General features: G+C 44.8%; 1 protein-coding gene across 3 annotated transcripts in view; it reads left to right on the plus strand.

Moving 5' to 3' along the window:
- The first annotated feature begins 5378 nt into the window (after positions 1–5378).
- alkbh3 (alkB homolog 3, alpha-ketoglutarate dependent dioxygenase) overlaps positions 5379–22904 on the plus strand; it is an 86161-nt gene continuing 68635 nt past the window's right edge. The window contains exons 1-3 of one of the 3 annotated variants that reach the window (XM_072466619.1): positions 5379–5560; positions 8655–8772; positions 16405–16502. In XM_072466619.1, the coding sequence (XP_072322720.1) occupies positions 8694–8772; positions 16405–16502 (177 nt within the window). In that variant the 5' untranslated portion in view covers positions 5379–5560; positions 8655–8693. Of the gene's footprint in view, positions 5561–6246; positions 6269–6290; positions 7616–8654; positions 8773–16404; positions 16503–22904 lie in introns of those variants that run through there. The other 2 variants (XM_072466621.1, XM_072466620.1) reach the window with 2 other exon arrangements.

Consider the following 22904-nt stretch of genomic DNA (forward strand, 5'->3'; position numbering starts at 1 on the left):
ATAGGCCTTTATGTTTATAATGGTGAGCAGGTGTTAAGATTCAGCTGCAGCAATCATTTGCAGGTCGTTCTGCGATGGATCAATCTTGCTGAACTTCTGTCCTCCTGCTAGGCCTGTGAACAAATCCTCAATCAATGGTAGTGGGCATTGATCCGTGAATAGAATCGAATTGATGGTTGTTTTAAAATCTCCACAGATACGGATAGTACCGCCCTGCTTCATGACAGGAACAATAGGGGATTCCCAGTCACGAGTAGAGACACGTTCTAAGACCCCTGTTTCCACAAGTCTCAATGGTTCAGATTCTACTGTAAGAGTCCTTCTTGTTTATTTCTTTTGGGTTCCCGCTTTTTATTTTACTGTTTTGGTCCATTGACCCGTAATCAGGATGTGCCTTTAAGAAGAAGACTCAATGTTGAAACAGCCTAGTTTGCCATGATTTTGTGTTCCCAGGTTTTGTGTTTGGGAGAGAAGCCAGACTCTTCGGCAGCGGGTGGATCTTAAGAATTGGTTGTGGCGGGAATCGGTTCGATCGGTCAACTGACAACTGGTGGGGTGGCCAGTGACAGTGTTCTGCCTGCTGACAGTTAGTGATTGGTTCCCGTGTGATGTCTTCTGAGAGAACTTGGCAGAAGTCTTTAGACCTTGGAAGTGAAAGGAATGCTCTCTCTCTCCTGTTTGGTGAGGTAAAAGAACTGCTCTATTGTTCTGAAATCAGTGAGTTCCTGGCACATCTTTTGCCGTGAACCTAAAATGATGCTGAGTCTGCTGAGAAGATAGACAACCTTGCCAGAGAAAACCATCTTAAGCCGAGAAGGAAGAAGTACTAAAACGAAAGCCTGAACTTCAGAAAGACATTGAGTGGAAGTCATCCTAGTACGTCAAAGATCCTTATCCTTTTATTTTTATTAATATTTTCTTTCCCTTTCCACCACCTTTTCCCCTAATTTTAAATTAAATCTAATTTTACCTGTGTTGTGACTCTGGGTCAAGTGGGGCTGGAATTGACCACGCACTAGCCCGGGGTTTTGTGACATAGTTTGGGGGCTGGGTCTTGGGATCTTTGAAATGGTATACAGTGACGATTTGAGGTACAGTATACATCAAATGTTTGTAATAGCATAACATGACGGCTCTGGAAGCTGCTAAAGGCTTTCTTCAGGTGGAGGGCTTATCTTTGATTTATTTACAAGCTTTGAAAAGAAAAGTGAATCGAATTGACAAGTGAATTAGAAGCAGAGGTGCCGGTTAAAGCAAAGAAGCCGGAGATATATGATGTATTGGTTGAGTGCTTGGATCTGTTAGAAACACAGAAGAGCCCATGAGCAAGTAGTCCTGGTGCAGGAGCAGAAGCACTTTCTGATGGGGACAGTGATGTGGAGAGAATTTAGTTACAGACAGAGCATGAGAGGGAAATTTAGAGAGAGTTGGAATTAAAGAAAAGAGCAGATGAAATAAGGAATTTTGCATTCGAGGAAAAATCAAAAGAGAGAGTGTCACAGCTCAAAAGGAGCGCTGCCAAGAGCAAGAGGGGAAGCTAACCCTAGAACAGAATCCAGTGGGGATATGCTTATGTTTATACAGGCCCTACCAAAATTTGAGGAAAAGCATTCTTCATGGATTTGAGAAAATATCAACTCAAATGGAGTGGCTGAAGGAAAAGTGGACATTACCCATGCAAAGCAAACTGATGGGGTGGGCACAGGAAGATTATGCTCCCCTGCAGGGGGAGCTGTCTAAGGATTACAATGAGGTAGAAAAGACTATTCTGGGTGCATATGAAGTAGTTCTGGAGACAAATAGGCAAAAGTTCGATGATTTAAGGAAACAGCTGGGACAGATTTAAGTTGAATTTGAAAGGGTTAAGCAGAACAATTTTAATAGGTGCGTACGAGCATTGGGAATTGAAACTAGCCATGAGGCTCAAAGAAAAATTATTCTCTTGGAAGAATTTAAGAATTCACTACCTTCTGTGATAATAATTAATGTTGAAAACTGTAGGTAAATTGATGCCACAAGAATAGAACAAAGAACAAAGAACAATACAGCACAGGAACAAGCCCTTCTGCCCTCCAACCTGTGCCGGGCATGATACCACCCTTAGTTTTAGCTTAATATAATAATCATTCAACATACTATTCTGATTAAACTTGGAGTGAATTGCTGTTTTAGCATCATGTGACTATTCTGAGCTTCACTTGACAGGATGTTACATCTTGGGATTTTAGACGGAATAAATCTAACTATGAATGAGCTAATCGCAGATAACGCCTGAAGAGGGCCCTGTTGTAAATCACTGCAGGGGTTTTGTAGCCTTTAAGGTTGAATGGACAGTTCACATTTGTTATTGGCAAAAGGAAGGCTGGCAGGAAGTTATGGGCACAAGGGAGGGACGTCTCACAGCAGATCTTACATTAGTTTCACTCATAAGTTTTAAGAAGAACCTTTAACTTGTATTAGAGTTAATCTTTGTGACAGTATGTATTCAGTTGTAATAGCACAATTCTTTTGATCATTATTATTCAGCACTATGTATTAACTAAAAATATAAGACTGGATTAGAACGTCACATTAAACAGTGACCCTTGTGTACACACTCTGTATAACTTTAAGTACAACCTGCATTGTAACTTTCTGTATCAGTACTTTGTAGTATTCTGAATTAGGATGTACATAGTTTTAAGTTGGAAGCAACTTTCCCACTTTATTCTTTGTTCTAACAACAAAGTGACCCAAGCTCCAACACTTGCAGAGTGAAGGACAGGACCCTGAAACAGTCACTGATAAAGAGTTGATTTAATGGGGAGCTTGCACCAATTAGGCAAATCCTGAGACGACGCACTCAAGGCACCGTTCATAAAATAAGACACTTACTTCCTCCATCCTAAATAAATGGGCAAGGAAGATACCATAAAACATCGCTTGACCTTAGCAAGAGGAACAAACTTTAATGAGAAGGATAGTCCCACCAGTAATTGACACCCGAGAGGGCCAGCCAGAGGATTATGGGAAATGACATCAAAAGATGACCATCACCCTCGAGAAACCAATTCGAAACTGATCATACCTGCATAGACCAATCTCAGATTGACCACGCACCCCTTAAGCCAATTAAGAATTAGCCTGGCTGGGAAAGGGTTAATAAGCAACAGCTTTCTGTAAGCAAGGCCCACACCAAATTTGAAAGTGAAATTTGCAGAGTCTGCTGACCACAGGAAATGGCAGGACATTTAGGAATTTGGAAAACTCAAGCATCAGTCAACAGGCATTTTCCTGGCTAGGATGCAAAAGGATGTAGTGTAATTCTGTAGAACCTGTCATAGCTGTCAGATTCTAGGTAAACCACATCATGTGATTAGACCAGCACCTATGATACGCAGACCAGTGTTTGAAGAACCATTTAGTCGGGTATTGATAGATTGTGTCGGACTATTGCCTAAAACGAAGGCAGGGTGTCAGTACATTCTTACGGTCATGGACATGACCACCCAATTCCATAAGCCATACCTTTAAGAAGAATTACAACTAAGATAGTAGTGGAAAGGTTGACACAGTTCTTCACACGCTATGGCCTAGCCTTAGAAGTACAATCTAACCAGGGTTATAAATTTATGTCTAAAGTTTTCTAGGCTATAATTTGTAGTTTAGGTATCAAGCAACTAAAGTCGGCTGCCTATGATCCACAAACTGAGGGAGCTTTGGAGAGATATCAGACTCTCAAAACCATGAAAATTAAAATGAAATGAAAATCGCTTATTGTCACAAGTAGGCTTCAAATGAAGTTACTGTGAAACTTCCAGCGCCTGTTCGGGGAGGCTGTTACGGGAATCGAACCGTGCTGCTGGCCTGCTATCAAAGCCAGCGATTTAGCCCTGTGCTAAACAGCCCCGGTTAAGGGGCTGTTTAAAGGCCGATTGCCATGAATGTCCAGGAGGTTGGGACAAGGGATTGGATTTTTTTACTATTTGCCACCGGGGTTCCTCTGAATGAATCTACTGGGTTTAGCCCATTTGAGTTGGTCAATGGCAATTAAGTATGGGGTCCATTAAGTTGTCGAGTGAGAAGTTTCTAAAACAACAGGATGAATCCTCAATGTTGGATTACCTGTCCACGTTTCAGGAAACACTCACAGGAGCTTGTCAGGTAGCCCAAGAGGATTTAAAGGTTTTGGGGCAAAAAATGCAAATGTGGACAGACAATCATGCCAGGTCCAAAACATTCCAAGCTGAAGAGGAGGAATCACTGGTATTGTTGCTTTTGCAGGCGAACCTTTCAAAGTGAAATTCAGCAGCCCCTACTGAGTAGTTAGGAGGGTGAGTAAGGTGATTTACCGAACATATACTCCAGATTGGAGGAAGGATCAATTATGCCACATAAATATGTTGAACAAATATCATTGTAGGGAAGAGGACAGGAAGGAAACAGTGTGTCAGGTGGTAAGAGTGGAAGAGGACAGACATAGTAAGAGTGAGGTAGGGGAAGAGTTTGACTGTTCACAGACCGACCCTCCTGTAGTACGAATTACAAATATGGTAATACTCGAACATTTAGATGCTGAGTTTGCATACTTAGAAGGAAAAGATCTCGTAAGGTTCTCTCCCTCTCCCATTTTCTGCCTTACCTCTTCTTTCCCAACCTCTCCACTACCCCCATCTTCCGTCTCATCTCCAATTTCTCTCTCCATCCGTCTCCACATCTCCAATTCCTCACTCCCTCCACCTCCATATCTCCAATTCCTCTCTCTCTGTCTCCACATCTTCAATTCCTCTCACCTTCCATCTCCACATCTCCAATTCCTCTCTCTCCATCTCCACATCTCCAATTCCACTCTCCCTGCATCTCCACATCTCCAATTCCTCTCTCCCTCCGTCTCCACATCTCCAATTCCCCTCTCCCTCAGTCTTCACATCTCCAATTCCTCTCTCCCTCCGTCTTCACATCTCCAATTCCTCTCTCCCTCCGTCTCCACATCTCCATTTCCTCTCCCTCCATCTCCAATTCCACTCTCCCTCCATCTCCACATCTCCAATTCCACTCTCCCTCCGTCTCCACATCTCCATTTCCTCTCCCTCCATCTCCAATTCCTCTCTCCCTCCGTCTCCACATCTCCATTTCCTCTCCCTCCATCTCCAATTCCTCTCTCCCTCCGTCTCCACATCTCCATTTCCTCTCCCTCCATCTCCAATTCCTCTCTCCCTCCGTCTTCATATCTCCATTTCCTCTCCCTCCCTCCGTCTTCATATCTCCAATTCCTCTCTGCTCCCCATCCTTCCCCTCTCTCCTTTTCCCTTCCCTCTAATTATTCTATTTATTCCTCACTCCTGTTTGACATTTAATTTGTGCTACTTGTCCACTTCTCCTGGAACATGTTTCCTTTGGTGTGAAGAGGGGCCTGGGTGAGCTGCGCTGAGACAAAAGGCGCCAATCCCCCTGCGAGCCGGGAGTCGGTGTTCCGCCTGGAGCGGAACCGGAGTGGGAGGAACGATTCTGCGCAGATCCTTTGCTGCTGGAGCCCGGCCGGACCCACAAACCGTGACACAACCGGAAAAGAGAGCCTGAGGTGCGGCGGGGTGGGGGAGAAGAGCGCGAGCGGGAGCGCGAGCCCCATAGCAACTAATACCCCCTTGGCAAATAATACCCCCATAGCAACCGGGGAGAGCCCAATAGCAACCGGGGAGAACCCCCTTAGAAACCAAACCCCCATAGCAACTGGGGAGAACCCCCTTAGAAACCAAACCCCCATAGCAACCGGGGAGAACCCCCTTAGAAACCAAACCCCCACAGCAACCAGGGAGAGCCCCACCGCAACTAATAACTCCCATAGCAACCGGGGAGAGCCCCATAGCAACCGGGAGCCCCCTTAGCAACCAAACCCCCATAGCAACCGGGAGAGCCCCATAACAACCGGGGGAGCCCCATAGCAACCGCAGAGAGCCCCATAGCAATTAATAACTCCCATAGCAACCAGGGAGAGCCCCACAGCAACTGGGGAGAGCCCCATAGCAACTAATAACCCCCATAGCAACCGGGGAGAGCCCCACAGCAACCAGGAGCCCTCTTAGCAACCAAAAAAACCCTTAGCAACCGGGAGCCCCCATATCAGGGGGTTGGGTTCAGCCTCCCCATAGTTACTGGGGGAAACCCTCCCCATAGGGATAGAAGGAAAAGGGAATGTATTTCTGCTACTTTGACAATTAGCCTTCGATTACAGAAGTAATTTCTACATTTCTAACCATTTTCGAAGTCCAAGTGATGTCTTTCAGTTGCGGTATTAAAAACCAAGTTCCTGCTCATGGATGTACCTAACAATATGGGGCTATTTGTAAAGTGGTATCCCAGCCGCCACCAACCCCTAAGACAGATGATCATATTGCTGATTCATTTTTTGAGGGCTCCTGCTGCAAATTGATGATCCTGTTTGCTTTGCTAACAATAATGAACCAATTTTTAAAGTAATTCACTTGGCTGCTTAACACCTTGGAAGATCCTGAGTACATGAAATGAGCTATACAAATTCATCTGTATTTCTACAATTTTAAAAATATATATAAATTCACGTGCATCCTTAAAACTACATACAAAGCTCACTTAATTAGATGTGCTCAACCACAAATGGTGCACTTATGGTGCTGAGCTACAAGATCCAAATTAAGTGATCTTTATTTGTTCCTCTGAACGCAGTAAAACATCCATCGTGTTGAAGTACTGTACAAGCAGCACTCCGTAATGGAACTTACAACTGTTCCCTGCGCGATGTGCTACAGGAAGTGGTTCTACAATTTAAAACACTCCACAAGAAAGATTTCCTTTTAGCTGTTTTACATTGTCAAGTTAGTGTAGTTGAATGTTAAGTTACAGATTGCAACATCCGGAAACTAAACGTTCACTGCCACCCAATAGAAATGGAATTTTTAATGGCAACGGTCTTAACAAACACAGGAACTGCTGAAGGCCATTCGGCCCATCGAGCATTTGCTACCATTCGATAAGATCATGGCTGATCCAGTTATGGTCCCAACTCCATTTTCCTGTCTGACCATCATAGCCCTTGATTCCCGTCTCTATCAAACATCTGTCTAACTCAGACTTCAATAAATTCAATGACCCAGCGTCCACCGCTCTCTGGTGAAGAGAATTCCATAGACTAACTACCCTCAGAAAAAAATTCTCCTTATCTCCATCTTAAAAATTAGACCTATTAAATTCTGTCTCCTAATTCTAGTCTCTCCCACACGAGGAAATAATCTCCCGATATTCACCCTACAATTCCCCTTAGGAGATTGTATGTTTCTATAAGATTACCTCTCATTCCACCTTGCCTAATAAATTTAATCGTTGCATGATAAAAGTGACATCCACAGTCATGAATCTGCAGCTTCACAGTGCCAGAGGCCCGGGTTTGATTTATGGCTTGGGTCACTGTCTGTGCGGAGGCTGCATGTTCTCCCTGTGTTTGCGTGGGTTTCCTGCTGGTGCTCCAGTTTCCTCCCACAAGTCCCGAAAGACGTGCTTGTTAGGTGAATTGGACATTCTGAATTCCCCCTCAGTGTATCCAAACAGGTGCCGTAGTGTGGCGACTAGGGGATATTCACAGTAACTTCATTACAATGTTAATGTAAGCCTGCTTGTGACACTAATAAAGATTATTATTGTTATTACAAAAATTTATGGGCAGTGGACAGGGGTTTAGTATTGGTCATTATAGACATTGTCCTCAGACACTACTGCAAACTCCATTCTTTCAGCACCACTCCATTGCTTGACCTAGTTATTGTCTGAGGTTGTTATCAGCCTTGACTTCCTATTTGACCCTGGAATGAGTTTCCAACACATATCCAACTCCCATCACCAAGCTCACCAACTTCTAGCCTTGTCAAATCGCCCATCTTTGTTCTTGCCTTGTTTCACGCACGACTGAAAATCTCTTCTATCTCTAGGCTTGACTATTCCAATGCACTACTGTCCAGTCTTCATCTTCCAAAATCCCATTAACTTGAATTTACCCAAATCTGCAGCCTATATCCTGAGGCGCACCAAGTCCCATTCATTCACTCATCATACTTTTGCTTGCTGACCTACATTGCTACTAGTTTGATACCACGTCGATTCTAAAATTCTCCTCCTTGTTTTCAAATCCCTCCATGATCTTGCCTGTTCCTATTTCTGTAACCACCCTCCAAAATCTCTACACTTCTCCATTGTGGCTTCCGGCTCATCCCTGATTTTAATAACCCCACCACTGGTGGCTGGGCCTTAAGATCAGTAATCGCCCCCTTAAGCTCTTATCATCCCACCTTTTAGATATTTCTTAACGTTTACCTTTTTGGCCAAGAGTTTGGTCACCTGTCCAAAAATGGTTAGTAGTTTGGTGTCAGGTTTTGCTTTATAGACACCTGCGAAGTGTTTTGGGGTATTTTACTGCGTTGAAACATTGGGTGGCATTCTCTGGACCGCCAGCTGCGGGTTTCTTGGCAGTGCGCCGTTGGCTGGCATCGGGATTCTATACTCCGTCGCTTGTCATTGGGATTTCCCATTGAAGCCACCCCACACTGCCGGGGAACCTGCTGGAGTGAATTGCAATGACCGGAGAATATCGGCCATTATATAAACGCTAGTTGTTGGTTTGACAGCTTGGTCTTGTGTTCCTCTTTTAGTGTGTTATGGCAGTGAAGAAGTGAGATTTACCAAGATTCATGGCAGACAAAAGACAGCGGGCAAGAGTGCAAGGTGCATGGGCAGGCTCCAGTAATACTGCAGGAAGCTCATTTCAAGGTATGAGATACAAACAGAAATTTTAAATTAATAAACGTTTCTTTTGGAACTGGCCAGTGAAATTCAGAGTCACGGACAAAATGTATGGGTTTTCTTACTATGTATGATCTGTATGTTTTGTTTGGAAAGAGGTTTGTGTTTTCTTATCCCTTTGAGTATGTTCCAATTAATTAAATTCAGCAGCAAGCTTTTGTGATTTAAAAATTAAGGAAGGTTATTTATTCTCGCACACCCCGAATTGTTGCAGTATTACTTATACGCACACACACACTCACCGTTTATTCTCCCCGTGTGTGCGTGGGTTTCCTCCGGGTGCTCCGGTTTCCTCCCACAGTCCAAAGATGTGCAGGTTAGGTGGATTGGCCATGCTAAATTGCCCTTATTGTCCAAAGTTGCCCTTAGTGTTAGGTGGGGTTACTGGGTTATGGGGATAGGGTGGAGGTGTGGACTTTGGGTAGGGTGCTCTCTCCAAGAGACCCGATGGGCCGAATGGCCTCCTTCTGCACTGTAAATTCTATGATTCTCACACACACCGAGATTGAATACAGGTGAAGGTTCTAGTCATTTTAGTCTCTGAGATATAATCTTCAGCCTCCCACATGACATACCTGGTTTCTTGAATGCTTTTGATGAGCTAAAAGTTGAAGTGAGGGTCTTGGAAAAGCGAAGGGTTCACAGCAGGTTGTAAGGTTTCTTGCAGTCAAATAGCTCGGAGGTTGGTTCTCAGGCAAACATTTAACTGGAACTTGTTGTGTGGTTTGGGAGTAGTTATTTCTGTTGAGATCTCCTGCTTTCAAGATGAAACAGTTAACTAGCTTGGCTACCTGATGGCCTGTATCTACTTTGTTATTTACCGCTTATGTTGATTTCACATCCTGTGTTCTAGGTTAAAAGCTCTGAGATTCACACATCCGGCTAAAGCCATCATAATCCAATGGGATGGTGATGGGAGCCATTCACTTCCGTCTGCCACCAATTGAGTTCCGATATTCTTATTTGTTCTGTTTGAAACAGAGAGTCGGGAAGTCTGGAAATTCCTTAGTCCTTTTCTTTTGGCCCATCCTTAACAAAGATATGTGTGAATTCCCCAGAGGGCGGTGAATATCCAGATTTAATTCTGAATTCGCCTGAGACGTGATACTGACTGTAGCTCAAATGTCAAAGATTACATGATTTTCAGCAGTTATTTGAATAGCTTTGTGTCCAGTTTTAAAAGTATTGACATGAAAGTTCATAATACACTGGGCATAGCATTAGGAGTTCTATCACGGGGAATCAGAATGGGTATCAGTGTTTGCATATTAGAATTTGTAAACTAAAAAAACCCTAGAAAATGCATAATCTGAGTTTTTCTAAGTGTTTAGTGACCCCCTTAGTCCCACTGTTTTATCTGCATGTAATTGCATCGAATGAAGATTTGTCAGTTACCATTGCAGAAACTGAACTGGACTAGCTATAAATACTGTGGCTACAAGAGCAGGTCATAGGCTCGGAATCCTGTGGCGAGTACCCCATCTCCTGACACCCCTAAGCTTGTCCATCTAGAAGGACAAGGGCAGCAGGCACATGGCAACACCACCACCTGCGAGTTCCCCTCCAAGCCACTCACCATCTTGACTTGGAAATATATCGCTGTTCCTTCTCTGTCGCTGGGTGAAAATTCTGGAACCCCCTCCCCAATAGCACAGTGTGTGTACCTACACCACCACATGGACTGCAGAGGTTCAAGAGGCAGCTCACCACCTCCATCTCGAGGGCAACTAGGTATGGGCAATAAACATTGGCCTAGCCAACAATGCCCACTTCTCATGAATGAATAAAAAATGTTCATTTTAGTTCTTTAAAAAATGTCAAGAGATGTGGAATCTTAATAATAAACATGTTTTGAGGTGCTGCTATGGAAATTAAAGTTCACAGTACCTTAGGATTGCAGCACAGATGCTATATTGTGGCTTATGCAGCCTGAGGGCATAGTGCTAGAGAATCTGAATTAGGATGTCCAAGTTTGCATCTCCGTCTCAATTGAGAGTTAGAATTGTGCTTTGCCCTTTGAGTTGACCAGTTTCGCTTGAATCACCAGGGGAAGAGAGAATTCATTTCTCATTCTCTTCTCTCCTCAGTTCTCTCTTCGCTTGAGAGAAGAATTTGCCAGAATGACTGAAGCATTGATGGGTAACGATGTGCGCAGCATGAAACATAATAATTTTCATTAGTGTCACACGTAGGCTTACATTAACACTGCAATGAAGTTACTGTGAAAAGCCCCTAGTCGCCACACTATGACGCCTGAGGGAGAATTCAGAATGTCCAATTCACCTAACAAGCATGTCTTTCGGGACTTGCGGGAGGAAACTGGAGCACCCGGAGGAAACCCACGTAGACACGGGGGGAACGTGCAGATTCCGCACAGTGACCCAAGCGGATACATGGAAACCCCACCACCTGGAGGTTCCCCTCCAAGTCACTCCCCACCCTGACTTGGAAATATATCACCATTCCTTCATTGTCGCTGGGGCAACATCCTGGAACTCCCTCCCTAATAGCACAATATGGTCTTCAGTGGTTTAAGAAGACAATTCACCACCACCTTCTGAAGGGCAACTAGCGATGGGCAACAAATGCTGGCCTAACCAGCGACACCCACACCCTGTCAATGAATTTGAAAAAGTCAAAGATAATGGATATGAATTTTGCAAGAGGTAAGGGAATGACTAAATCAAATTTAAGATGAACATTTTCTAACATTCTACGATAAGAGATCTTGCACAAGATGCTCAGAAGGGCCTCTGTGCTCATTTCTTTGAGCTGGTGTCCTCTGCCCAGCAACAAAGGTAAGTAAGGGAAAACCAATATACTAACAAAGAACTCTTGAATCATAGAATTTACATTGCAGAAGGAGGCCATTCGGCCCATCGAGACTGCACCGCCCCTTGGAAAGAGCACTAAGCCCACACCTCCTCCCTAACCCCGTAACCCAGTAACCCCCCCTAACGTTTTTGAACACTAAAGGCAATTTAGCATGGCCAATCCACCTAACCTGCGCATCTTTGGACTGTGGGAGGAAACCGGAGCACGCGGAGGAAACCCACGCAGACATGGGGAGAACGTGCAGACTCCGCACAGACAGTGACCCAAGCCGGGAATCGAACCTGGGACCCTGGAGCTGTGAAGCGACAGTGCTAACCACTGTGCTACCGTGCCGTCCAACCTTTCAATCATCTGCAGTATTTTCTCGCCCCTTACCCACTCTTAATCTTTTTATTGAGAACATTTGGCGTGACATCAGCTGCCTTAATTTCAATGGCCACCTCACTCACTCAAACCTGTCTCCCTCTGAACCTGCTGCACGCAAATGCCTACCCAGCCGAGGTATCTTATTTGATGGTTTTCAGTACCCATATGGTTAATGTTTCCTGTCAATATGTAAAATGATAATGACATCAATACTTTATTTTGCTGTCATTATTGTGGTAATATAGTGTTTTTTGTTGCTTTTAGGACAATACAAATGCTATTAAGTGTCATGTTCTGCAAAACGTTAAATGAAAACACCATTCATGGGTCCAAACGATACATCAATGGATCCTGTGTAGACTCGATAGAATGTCTGCACCACAATGAAAAATAGAACGTTTTCTCAAAAGAACTAATCGCTTTGTCAATTTTGAATTTTGCTTCAAATTATTTAGCACTACAGATGTACGTCAAAGCATGTTTTTTTAGATTTTCTTCCTCAACATCCCACCCCCCACCAACGTCCCTGGACTTCCCACAGAAGTGGTTTGTCCTCTGCCTGTTGTTGAGCCCACTACTCGAAGGTAGTCTGGAATGAATCATTTTTATTTTCTTTGCAGAGAGCACCTTTACTTGGCACTCTTTCTCCAGTTACATTTTGAGTTGGGTGTTGCAAATGTGTGCATTTATTCTAACTCTGACTAAAGGGACGATACTTTAAAACAGAGATGTGGAGGAATTTCTTCAGCCAGGGTGTGGTGAATCTGTGGAATTCTTTGCCGAAGAAGGCTGTGGAGGCCAAGTCACTGAGTGTCTTGAAGACAACGATAAATAGGTTCTTGATTAATAAGGGGATCAGAGGTTATGGGGAGAAGGCAGGTGAATGGGGATGAGAAAAATATCAGCCATGATAGGCGGGGCAGACTCGATGGGCCGAGTGGCCTAATTCTGCTCCTATGCCTTATGGTCTTATAGTTTCATTGCATTGATGTTCTTGATTGTGAGCTTGCTAATCACTCAATACATTGTAAGCATCATATTGCCAGTTCTGATTAAAGACTGCAGCTGAACCTTTGACCCATCTCTTCAGAGGTTGAAGAATATATGCTGTACATTTTCAGCATCTTGTATTTGTATTTCCTTATTCCTAGTATTCTGAATTTTTGCTGTTTTATGATTTTATTTTGTAAATATCAATACTTGAAGGGAGTGCAAGTTGCTATTCAAACTATCCCATTGTCTCCAAGTATTTTCTTGGATTATGTAACCGAATCTTAAAAGGTCAACCACTTTACAGCATGGCATGATTTTTCATCTAGTTGGTGTGGGACATTCATTAAACTTACTTTTGCCTTTAATTTGAAATAGGCATAATTGCAAGCTGTTATTTAGTTAAAGCTTATTTCAGAAAGAGAAATAATGCATTTGATCTTTATTAGTGTCACAAGTAGGCTTATATTAACACTGCAATGAAGATACTGTGAAAAGCCCCTAGTCGCCACACTCCGGCACCTGTTCGGGTACACTGAGGGAGAATTCAGAATGTCCAATTCGCCTAACAAGCACGTCTTTCGGGGCTTGTGGGAGGAAACCGGAGAACCCACGCAGACAGTGACCCAAGCCGGGAATCGAACCCAGGTCCCTGGCGTTGTGAAGAAATGGTGCTAACCACTGTGCTGCCGTGCCGCTGTTACTTTTTTCTTTTGAGAACCCATACTAATCCTTTTACCAGTTTAGATGCAGGATTGACCAAATCTGCGAATGGTCCTCAGATTTGCTCACTGTACCCCTGAGGCACTGGCATGATTACACCACACGTCCAGATGAGGGCACCAGTGCTTAGCAACACTAATGACAGAATTAGAAAGTCATATTTTTTGAACAGTGCTGCTCTTTGCTTGTGTCCATGAACCAAACAAACTGAGCCTGAAATATTCATTTTTTTCTATGGTTTTTGAATTAATGTTATGAGTTGGGATATCTCCCATCTTATCAAAAACAAAACAAAGTTTTCTTTTGGTTAGAAAATTTATATTTTTAAAATCTTGTTTCCTTTCCCCATTTCAGTCACCCCATGCCACGTGGTGTCCACACCCCATGCCACGTGGTGTCCACACCCCATGCCACGTGGTGTCCACACCCCATGCCACGTGGTGTCCACACCCCATGCCACGTGGTGTCCACACCCCATGCCACGTGGTGTCCACACCCCATGCCACGTGGTGTCCACACCCCATGCCACGTGGTGTCCACACCCCATGCCACGTGGTGTCCACACCCCATGCCACGTGGTGTCCACACCCCATGCCACGTTCAGTCCACACCCCATGCCACGTGGCGTCCACACCCCATGCCACGTGGCGTCCACACCCCATGCCACGTGGCGTCCACACCCCATGCCACGTGGCGTCCACACCCCATGCCACGTGGCGTCCACACCCCATGCCACGTGGCGTCCACACCCCATGCCACGTGGCGTCCACACCCCATGCCACGTGGCGTCCACACCCCATGCCACGTGGCGTCCACACCCCATGCCACGTGGCGTCCACACCCCATGCCACGTGGCGTCCACACCCCATGCCACGTGGCGTCCACACCCCATGCCACGTGGCGTCCACACCCCATGCCACGTGGCGTCCACACCCCATGCCACGTGGCGTCCACACCCCATGCCACGTGGCGTCCACACCCCATGCCACGTGGCGTCCACACCCCATGCCACGTGGCGTCCACACCCCATGCCACGTGGCGTCCACACCCCATGCCACGTGGCGTCCACACCCCATGCCACGTGGTGTCCACACCCCTGCGATGTCAGCGGCTGAAAGATTTCAGTTCGCACCCGACTTCTCCAATCCCTTCTCTGATGTGTTCATCGTTATTTAAGGAAATCAAGAAAAGGGTTCTTCTCCCTGTGGTTACGCCGCTCTCAGCATTGATTCACTACAGGTCAAATCATGGGCTGGATTCTCCGATTTGCAGACCAAGTGCCGATGCAAGCGTGGGAACAGTGGCGTATTACGCCAGAATATACGGCGCGGCGCAATCGCTACACCGATTCTGGAACCGTTGGGGGGCTTGCAGCCGTGCCACGTAAAGCTCCTGGCTCCCACGCCAAAAATGGCTGGAGAATGGCCGGGTCTGTGGCCGTGCTGTGCAACATGGCGCTGGCCGAGTGCAGACCCGGTCTGCCAAATAATGTCCCCTGTAGCCAGCCTCGCCACCCCCCACCAGTGCCGCCAGCCCCTGCCGAAGCCCAACCTGCCTGCGGAATGACTCCCACCCCCCCTGACTGTGGCGGCGCTGGACATTGTCTGCAGGGGTCCACCAAAAAAAATATCATGACTGATCCACGCTGTTGGGATATCGGCCCATCGGGGGCAGAGCATCGGGGGAGGACCTCGGGTGACATCCTGAGGCCATCCTGACGGTGTGCAGCATACTCCTTGAGGTTGATGCCGTTTTTGAGGGGGCGGAGATCACTAAAGCGGCGCCGCCCCCCGATTCGGGGCAATCGGGGCTTCTCCGGCTGATCGCCGAACGCGATTTTGGCTTCGCCGACCGGAGAATCCAAACCCATGTATGGCAGTGGCATGCATTACTGAAGATGTAAAATCACATCTCACCTTGGTGCTCTCTATACAGGGTAATGCACCGCAGATATACTAGATTCTGGGGCTTAAGCTTAAGTAGAGTGCAGTTTCCAAGGGCCGGTGCAGACTCGATGTTCCGAATGGCTTCCTTCTGCACTGTAAATTCCATGATTCTATGATTGAAGAGTTTATTGGTTTTCCCTTACTTAAAACAAAGGTACCCAATGATGATTATAGTGTCAGTATAGGACATAGACTGATAGCCGTAGTTTCCCATATTGTGAGTTGCCAATTGTTACTGTTGAAAGCAGAGTTGCCTTGGATCGCTCTTCTGTAGTTCACAAAAGCTAGTTCAATAGCATTAATAGCAGAGGGTAAAGTGAATTTTACCTAAATGTAGCAGAGGAAGAACCTGAAGAGGGGAGGGGAAGTACAAAGTCGGGGTTGCGGGTAAGATTTTAACGAAGGAAGATGTGACCAAATTCACCTCCATAGATGCCATTTTCTGCCACAAAAATAGTAGATCTACTGAGATGACAGCGAGCCATTGATATCGCTAATTGACTTGAGACCCGTTTAATGTTAAAAACATATTCTGGGAGAAATTTTAATGAGACTGGGAGAAAAGTCTCCACAGAAATATAGTTTTGCTGGAATAGACATCTTCACTGGTGAGCGTATGTAAACGTTTGATTTTGATTTTTGGTGTACTTAAAATAAGCAATGCTGATTGAGAATATAAAAGAGCATTTTGTGTTTGTAATATATGAAATTTTAAATGTAGTGTGACATTTATTTTTAGTTAACAGACGTTCTTCAGAAAATGTTGCTGGAGCGCACAGGCCACCAAAAGAACAGGCAGCGCCTGACAGAAGATTTGTCTATCAAAATCCAACAGAGGTAATATTAAGAATTAAATGTTTTTTTTTGGGGGGGTGGGTATGTGATCCTATCTGGTTCAGTACATTGCGTCCAATTTTTATTCATGATGCAATCCAGTGACGTACAGTACGTACAGCAAATATCCAAAATGCACGGGAATCAAATGTGCCTTTCATGAGTAGAGATTAACGTTATATTTTGTTTGATACAGACCAGCAACAGACTTACCAGACAGATCTCTGCATTCACTCCACAAGTAGAATAAGCACAGGAGAAGTGCATACTTTACTAGGCAGAAGGATCTTTAAAAGTGCAGTCACACTTTTTTCTAATGAGAATAGAAAGTGCTGACATGCCCCTCCTTGGTCATTGGTTCATGCAGTTAGTAGATGTTTTATAAAGCCGTGTGTTCGAATTTGTAATGGAAAGCGTTCCATGCAATCTCAGCTCATTCCCGTTGTGCATTATAATGCACTGACCCTGACACATTTCAGTTGTGTACTTTATCTTTACTATGTACTAAGTCACAATGCTGAGAAAGGTTGATTTAAATGTTAGCCAGTGCCGCTGGTGTATTCCGAAATGCCGAATATTTGGTGGTGTAACTTCTTGATGCATAATTACTCACCAATTTTCCTGTTTTCAACAAATAGCAACTGTAAATTCTACTGAAGTATCCTGTCTTGTGTTTAAAGGACATAGGATGCACAGCCGAAATGAGTGAAAACTTTGTGCTTAGCTTAGCATATTGCAGTCGATCTTAAAGGTTCATTCACTCCCGAACAAGCTGTAATTCATCTATGTGTCTTTCAAAACATCTAAAAAGCATGCTGGCTAGAATTTTATGCATGAAAACACAAATGTGACTTATTTATCAGAACTATCGAAGAGGGCAGATTCTTGATCTTATTGGTCTTTTATAGCGCAGTATTGTCCCTGGCAGCATTTTTGATCATTAGGAAATTTGCTCCTTGGCTGTGAGGATCACAGCATCTATGTGTTTCATATTTCTGCAGTCTCTGCCTTGGATTTTGGTATTGAAACCAAAAGCAGAACCTGGATTTGTGTTTCTGATATCCAGTAAGCCAGTCTGAAGACCTTGCTAAGTTGAAGGGAACAAAACAACACCATTAATCATGGTTAAAAAAAAAAGTCTAATGGGTTAATTGTCATAGGTATAAAAGGACTATTACAAAACGCACCAGTTGATTTTATTGATTTTTAGAACTAAAGAATTAATTAGAACCCAAATTATCAATATGAACATTCAAAATTTTGAATCGAACATTCTTAGATTGCTATTTCATTTTATTTATTTTCCTTCCTAACTGATGCCTACACAGTGATGAAAGACTGCAATTAGTATGTTATTGATATGATAATTAATGTTTAGGTACATTGTTGTGATGAATTGGTGAGTTTGGACATAGGTAACTTCAAGTGTGTAACTATGTTGTGGGGGTGTATGATGGCATGGGCGATAGTGATGCATTGGAGAGGTAACTGTGGGCGGTGGACTGTGTGTGAACTATTGTGATTCAGAATAGAGAATATAGTTTGTGTTTTGAGGACTGCATGGCTGGGACAGGTCACGTTTCCTGTCACTTCTTGAGATATCATTTCAAAAGACTTGCATTCCTAATGTCTCTGTATAAACAGGATTTAAATAAAAATCCTCTCTGTACTCATTATAACTAGCAGCACTGATAATTTGCCTCTTTTTGTTTTGAGGGTACACAGGTGACCTTTCACTGGTTGCTGATGTTGAAACTGATTTCTTTTACAACTGCCCCTACAAATTCTTTCCTCTTTGTTTGGGAGGATCTGGGACCCACCCCGTTAGTACAGCTGAAGAAGTTGTGATTGTAAACCTGACCCCTAACCGCTGTGCTCTGTGTGTTGTTATGCCAATATCACATAGTCCTTGATCACCCTACATTTAAGATTTGTTTTTCAATTTTGCTTCTCAGTTTTCGTCTCATGTTTCTCCCAGGTTGTGAGAAAATGTGTGTGTGTGGCTTGAGATGGCGTAGTGGTTAAGACCCTTAATCGCTGTGAGGAAACACCTGGCCTCCATTTGGCTCCGCTCCTGCGACCTGACCAAAGTTGAGAATTTGATATGTAAACAAGTGCACAAGTGTTCAATTTAAAAGGAATCAGTCTTCTTCACAGGGGAATATTGTACAGAATGGAAGGAATCCAAAATGGAAAAAAAAATTCTGAGGATAGTGTTGGAATTGGATATATAAGTACGTTATCCTAAATTCCAAGCCAATTAATTCAAATTCTGATCATTCAAACTTTTTCATACTAACCTCTTGTTACTTTACTGTGTACCTGTACTGCTTAGTTAAAATGATGCGATCAGAAGCAGTTCATCATATTTTTCATAGTTCTCACTGTGCAAAGTTAAAGAAACAGAAGGTGTAGATTCAGGTTGCCTTTTTATAAAATTAGGCATACTTCTGGTTATGAAAGAACAACCAAAGATTGCATAACCACACGATTAAATCTTCCCGGCAGAATAATGGCATGGTAAGAAGAGATATGCCGTGAGTTGTGAATGTCCAAAATTTACCAGTCAGTTTAGGCCCAATTTCACCCAATTGGCAGCTCACCTTCAGCCGCCATGTTATTTTAAGAACTTGATGAATTTGTGCATTGATTACTCAATAAACTTGCTACAAAATGTCAGGGATCATGATTAACCTTTTTAACAGCATGATAATTGTTAATGCGATGCTAGTGAGTTTCTTTGGCCCAGAAAGGGAATAATTGAGCCAATTGCATTTCATTCTTGCATATAATAACTTCTTCATAAGGATTTTAAATCATTACTTACTTTAAATTTCTGTCCCTTATCTTTTAATTTTAATTCGCCATCCTTCTCCACCATGTCTCTGTTTCTTACACAATTCTTAATCTCAATGGCTAAGATGAGGTATTGTTGGTGCATCTTTCACCGAGGTCTCAAATGGATCATTGCACTCGCCGCGCTGTTATCAGTTCGCACTTCCAGCAGGTTGCTCAGCAAAAGATATTTGAACTGAGCAGGGCAGACTGCAAGATGCCCCACTCCAACAATGTTTGACTAATCTCTTTCTCCTTCCCAAGTCTGATAGCTCAGTGAGATTTTCCAATCAGCAGCTGAATCATACAGACTAAGAGGTTTGCAGTTTATATTTGTGTCGAGTTCGCTGATCTGAACCAGAACACTACAATGTTGGCCTCTGTGCCAGGAAATTAGAGAGAGGAAAGTTCCCTCGCAGTTCTCTGCTAGCCACTGTAGATATTAGGTGAAAGTTTGCCTATTATCATACCCTCAGAACCACAATATTTATCTGTTGTTGAATTGGCTCATCGCTTGGAGTTTAAGGAAAAAAATGATGGAGGGAAGGTCATTGATAAAGCAGCTGAAAATGTCTCAGACACGAGCCTATAAAAAATCTGCTGCAGCCATAGCCTGAGACTGCGATAATTGGCCCTCAACACCCACCAGACGGGCATCTATGATGCTCGGCCTCTCAGAAATTTGCACGTCTGGCTCAAGGTGCTTTCAAATGCTTCAGCCTTTGCAATTGCACTGATGTGCCTGGATTCTCCCACCATTCAGGATGGAGATGCTTGTGGAGCCTCCTTCTTCGGTTAGTTGTTTAATTGTCCACCGCTATTCACGACTGGATGTGACAGGACTGCAGAGCTTTGTTCAGGTGCTTAGTGGGTTTGCTTAGTTTTGGCCTGTGATGTACGTTTGCCAGGTTTAAACCTCGGTTTTATGTATGCCTGCTGCTGCTATACTCTCCGCACTTCTTGGGCGAAATTCTCCCCAAATGGCGCGATGTCCGCCGACTGGCGCCCAAAATGGCGCCAATCAGACGGGCATCGTGCCGCCCCAAAGGTGCGGAATGCTCTGCATCTTTGGGGGCCGAGCCCCAACATTGAGGGGCTAGGCCGGCGCCGGAGGAATTTCCGCCCCGCCAGCTGGCGGAAACGGCCTTTGTTGCCCCACCAGCTGGCGCGGAAATGACATGTCGGGGCGGCGCATGCGCGGGAGCGTCAGCGGCCGCTGACAGTTTCCCGCGCATGCGCAGTGGAGAGAGTCTCTTCCGCCTCCGCCATGGTGGAGACCGTTGCGGAGGTGGAAGGGAAAGAGTGCCCCCACGGCACAGGCCCGCCCGCGGATCGGTGGGCCCCGATCGCGGGCCAGGCCACCGTGGGGGCACCCCCCGGGGCCAGATCGCCCCGCGCCCCCCCCAGGACCCCGGAGCCCGCCCACGCCGCCTTGTCCCGCCGGTAAATAGGTACTTTAATTTACGCCGGCGGAACAGGCAATTTATCGGAGGGACTTCGACCCATCCGGGCCGGAGAATCGAGCGGGGGGGCCCGCCAACCGGCGCGGCCCGATTCCCGCCCCCGCCGAATATCCGGTACCGGAGACTTCGGCGACCGGCGGGGACGGGATTCACGGCAGCCCCCGGCGATTCTCCAACCCGGCGGGGGGGTCGGAGAATGACGCCCCTTATTGTTCCATGGTTTGGCCCCAGGCTTGACACTAATCGTAAAGTGAGGGTCATGTCAGGCCACGGGGTTATAGATTGTGGTTGAATGCAATTCTGCTGTTGTTGCCCAGAGCGCCTCATAGCTGACACACTTTGAGCTGATGCATCTGTTCTGTACCTATCCCATTTAGCACGGTGGTAGTACATGTGAAACAATGCCGTGTGTCCTTAGTGTGAAGATGGGACTTTGTCTTCAAAGGATTGTGCATTGGTTAGTCTTGTAAGTACTGTTGTGGACAGATGCATCTGCAACAAGTATATTGGTGAGGACAAAGTCAAATAGGAGTTTCCTCTCACCTGTGGATAAGTCCACAGACTAATGAGCAAGATCCGAGCTTGCAGAGTCGGGGGACAAGTAGCAGCTTGGATAGTCGGTTGGCTGAAAGGCGAAGAAAGGTTGGGTCACTTTTCTCTTGAAAAGTGAATGCTGAGGGGTCACCTAAAAGGGATAAGAAGGCTTTTGATAGAGGAAAAACAGACAGGTTGTTTCTTGTTGTGGGGGAGATCCAGCCACAGAATATCAAAACAAGATCATCACTGAGAAAATAAATAGCAAATTCAGAAGAAACCACTTTACACAGAGAAAGTGGTAAGAACGTGGAGCTCGTTGTCACAGGGAACGGTTGAGGCAAATAGTGTAGATTCATCCAAGAGGAAGCTTTTTGAGCATGTCCGGCAGATAGGAATAGAAGATTGCACTATTGAGTTAGATGCCCTTGACCACATTAAAGACTCTATATAAATACAAATTATTGTTAACTTCTAAACTATACAGGAACTGTGTAAAATAAGTGAATGTTAATGAATGTAAAATTCTCTGTATCGTGTTAGGATGGTGAAGATAAAATTGGTCTTCGCCTGGAATGAGGATTGCGACAAATCAGAAACTTACTTTACATCATACCCAGTTATCATTTCCATTGACCTTTTCCATTAGTTCATACTGCAGATTCACGATTGGCCCTTTTTTACACTACTGGATAGCAACAACTTGTATTTATACAGCACCTTTAATATAATGAAAACATTCCAAGATGCTTCACAAAGCACTTTAAAGTAAAATAAATGGAATATAATTACATTAGAAGCAGTTCAGAGAGGGTTCACCCAATTGGTTCCTGAGATGAAGGGGTTAACTCATGAGGAAAGGTTGGACAGGAGTTGGGTCTGTATCCACTGGAGTTCAGAAGAATGAGACATGATCTTATTGAAAAATATAAGATCCTGAGGGAGCTTGATAGGGTGAATGCTGAAAGGTTGTACACCCCCATTGGGAAAGATAAGAACGAGGGGACGCCGTTGAAAAATGAAGGGTCAGGTACCATGTGTTGCCTGCGCAGGAATAGCAGCTTTTCCGCGTGCTCTCGGACCCGATTCTAAAAACCTGGCTTAGGCTATGTATATATCTGCAGCATAACTGTTGTTAAACCCTGATTTATAAAGAAAGATCGACACTGTGGCTGAAGAAGGTGCAATTAAAATGTCGTAGATCGTCATAATTTCAAATCAAGGAAAGGCCGAATGGGTTATTGTTATGATTTCTGAGGAGTAGATAATTAGAGGCATTGTGCTGGATTCTCCAAAAATGGTGCTATGTCCCCACGCCAGTGTAAAAAAGCTGGCGTTTCACTCTGGACTTTCCTTCAGAAAGTCCTGAGCGATTCTCCTACCTACAGGGGGCTGGCAGGGCCCTGGAGTGCATCTCGCAGCTCTGGCTGCAGATAGGGGGCCCCGCACTTCACGACGCCGGTCCCAATTTCCTCGTAAACGGCCATTCTCCGCCCCCGTGCCGAACGCGGTTTCGGCGCCGGGCTGCAGAGAATCCAGCCCATTGTGTTCTAACCTAAAGAGTTAGGTCTTG

The sequence above is a fragment of the Scyliorhinus torazame genome, chromosome 10, assembly GCF_047496885.1.
Source record: "Scyliorhinus torazame isolate Kashiwa2021f chromosome 10, sScyTor2.1, whole genome shotgun sequence".
Taxonomy (NCBI): Eukaryota; Metazoa; Chordata; class Chondrichthyes; order Carcharhiniformes; family Scyliorhinidae; genus Scyliorhinus; species Scyliorhinus torazame.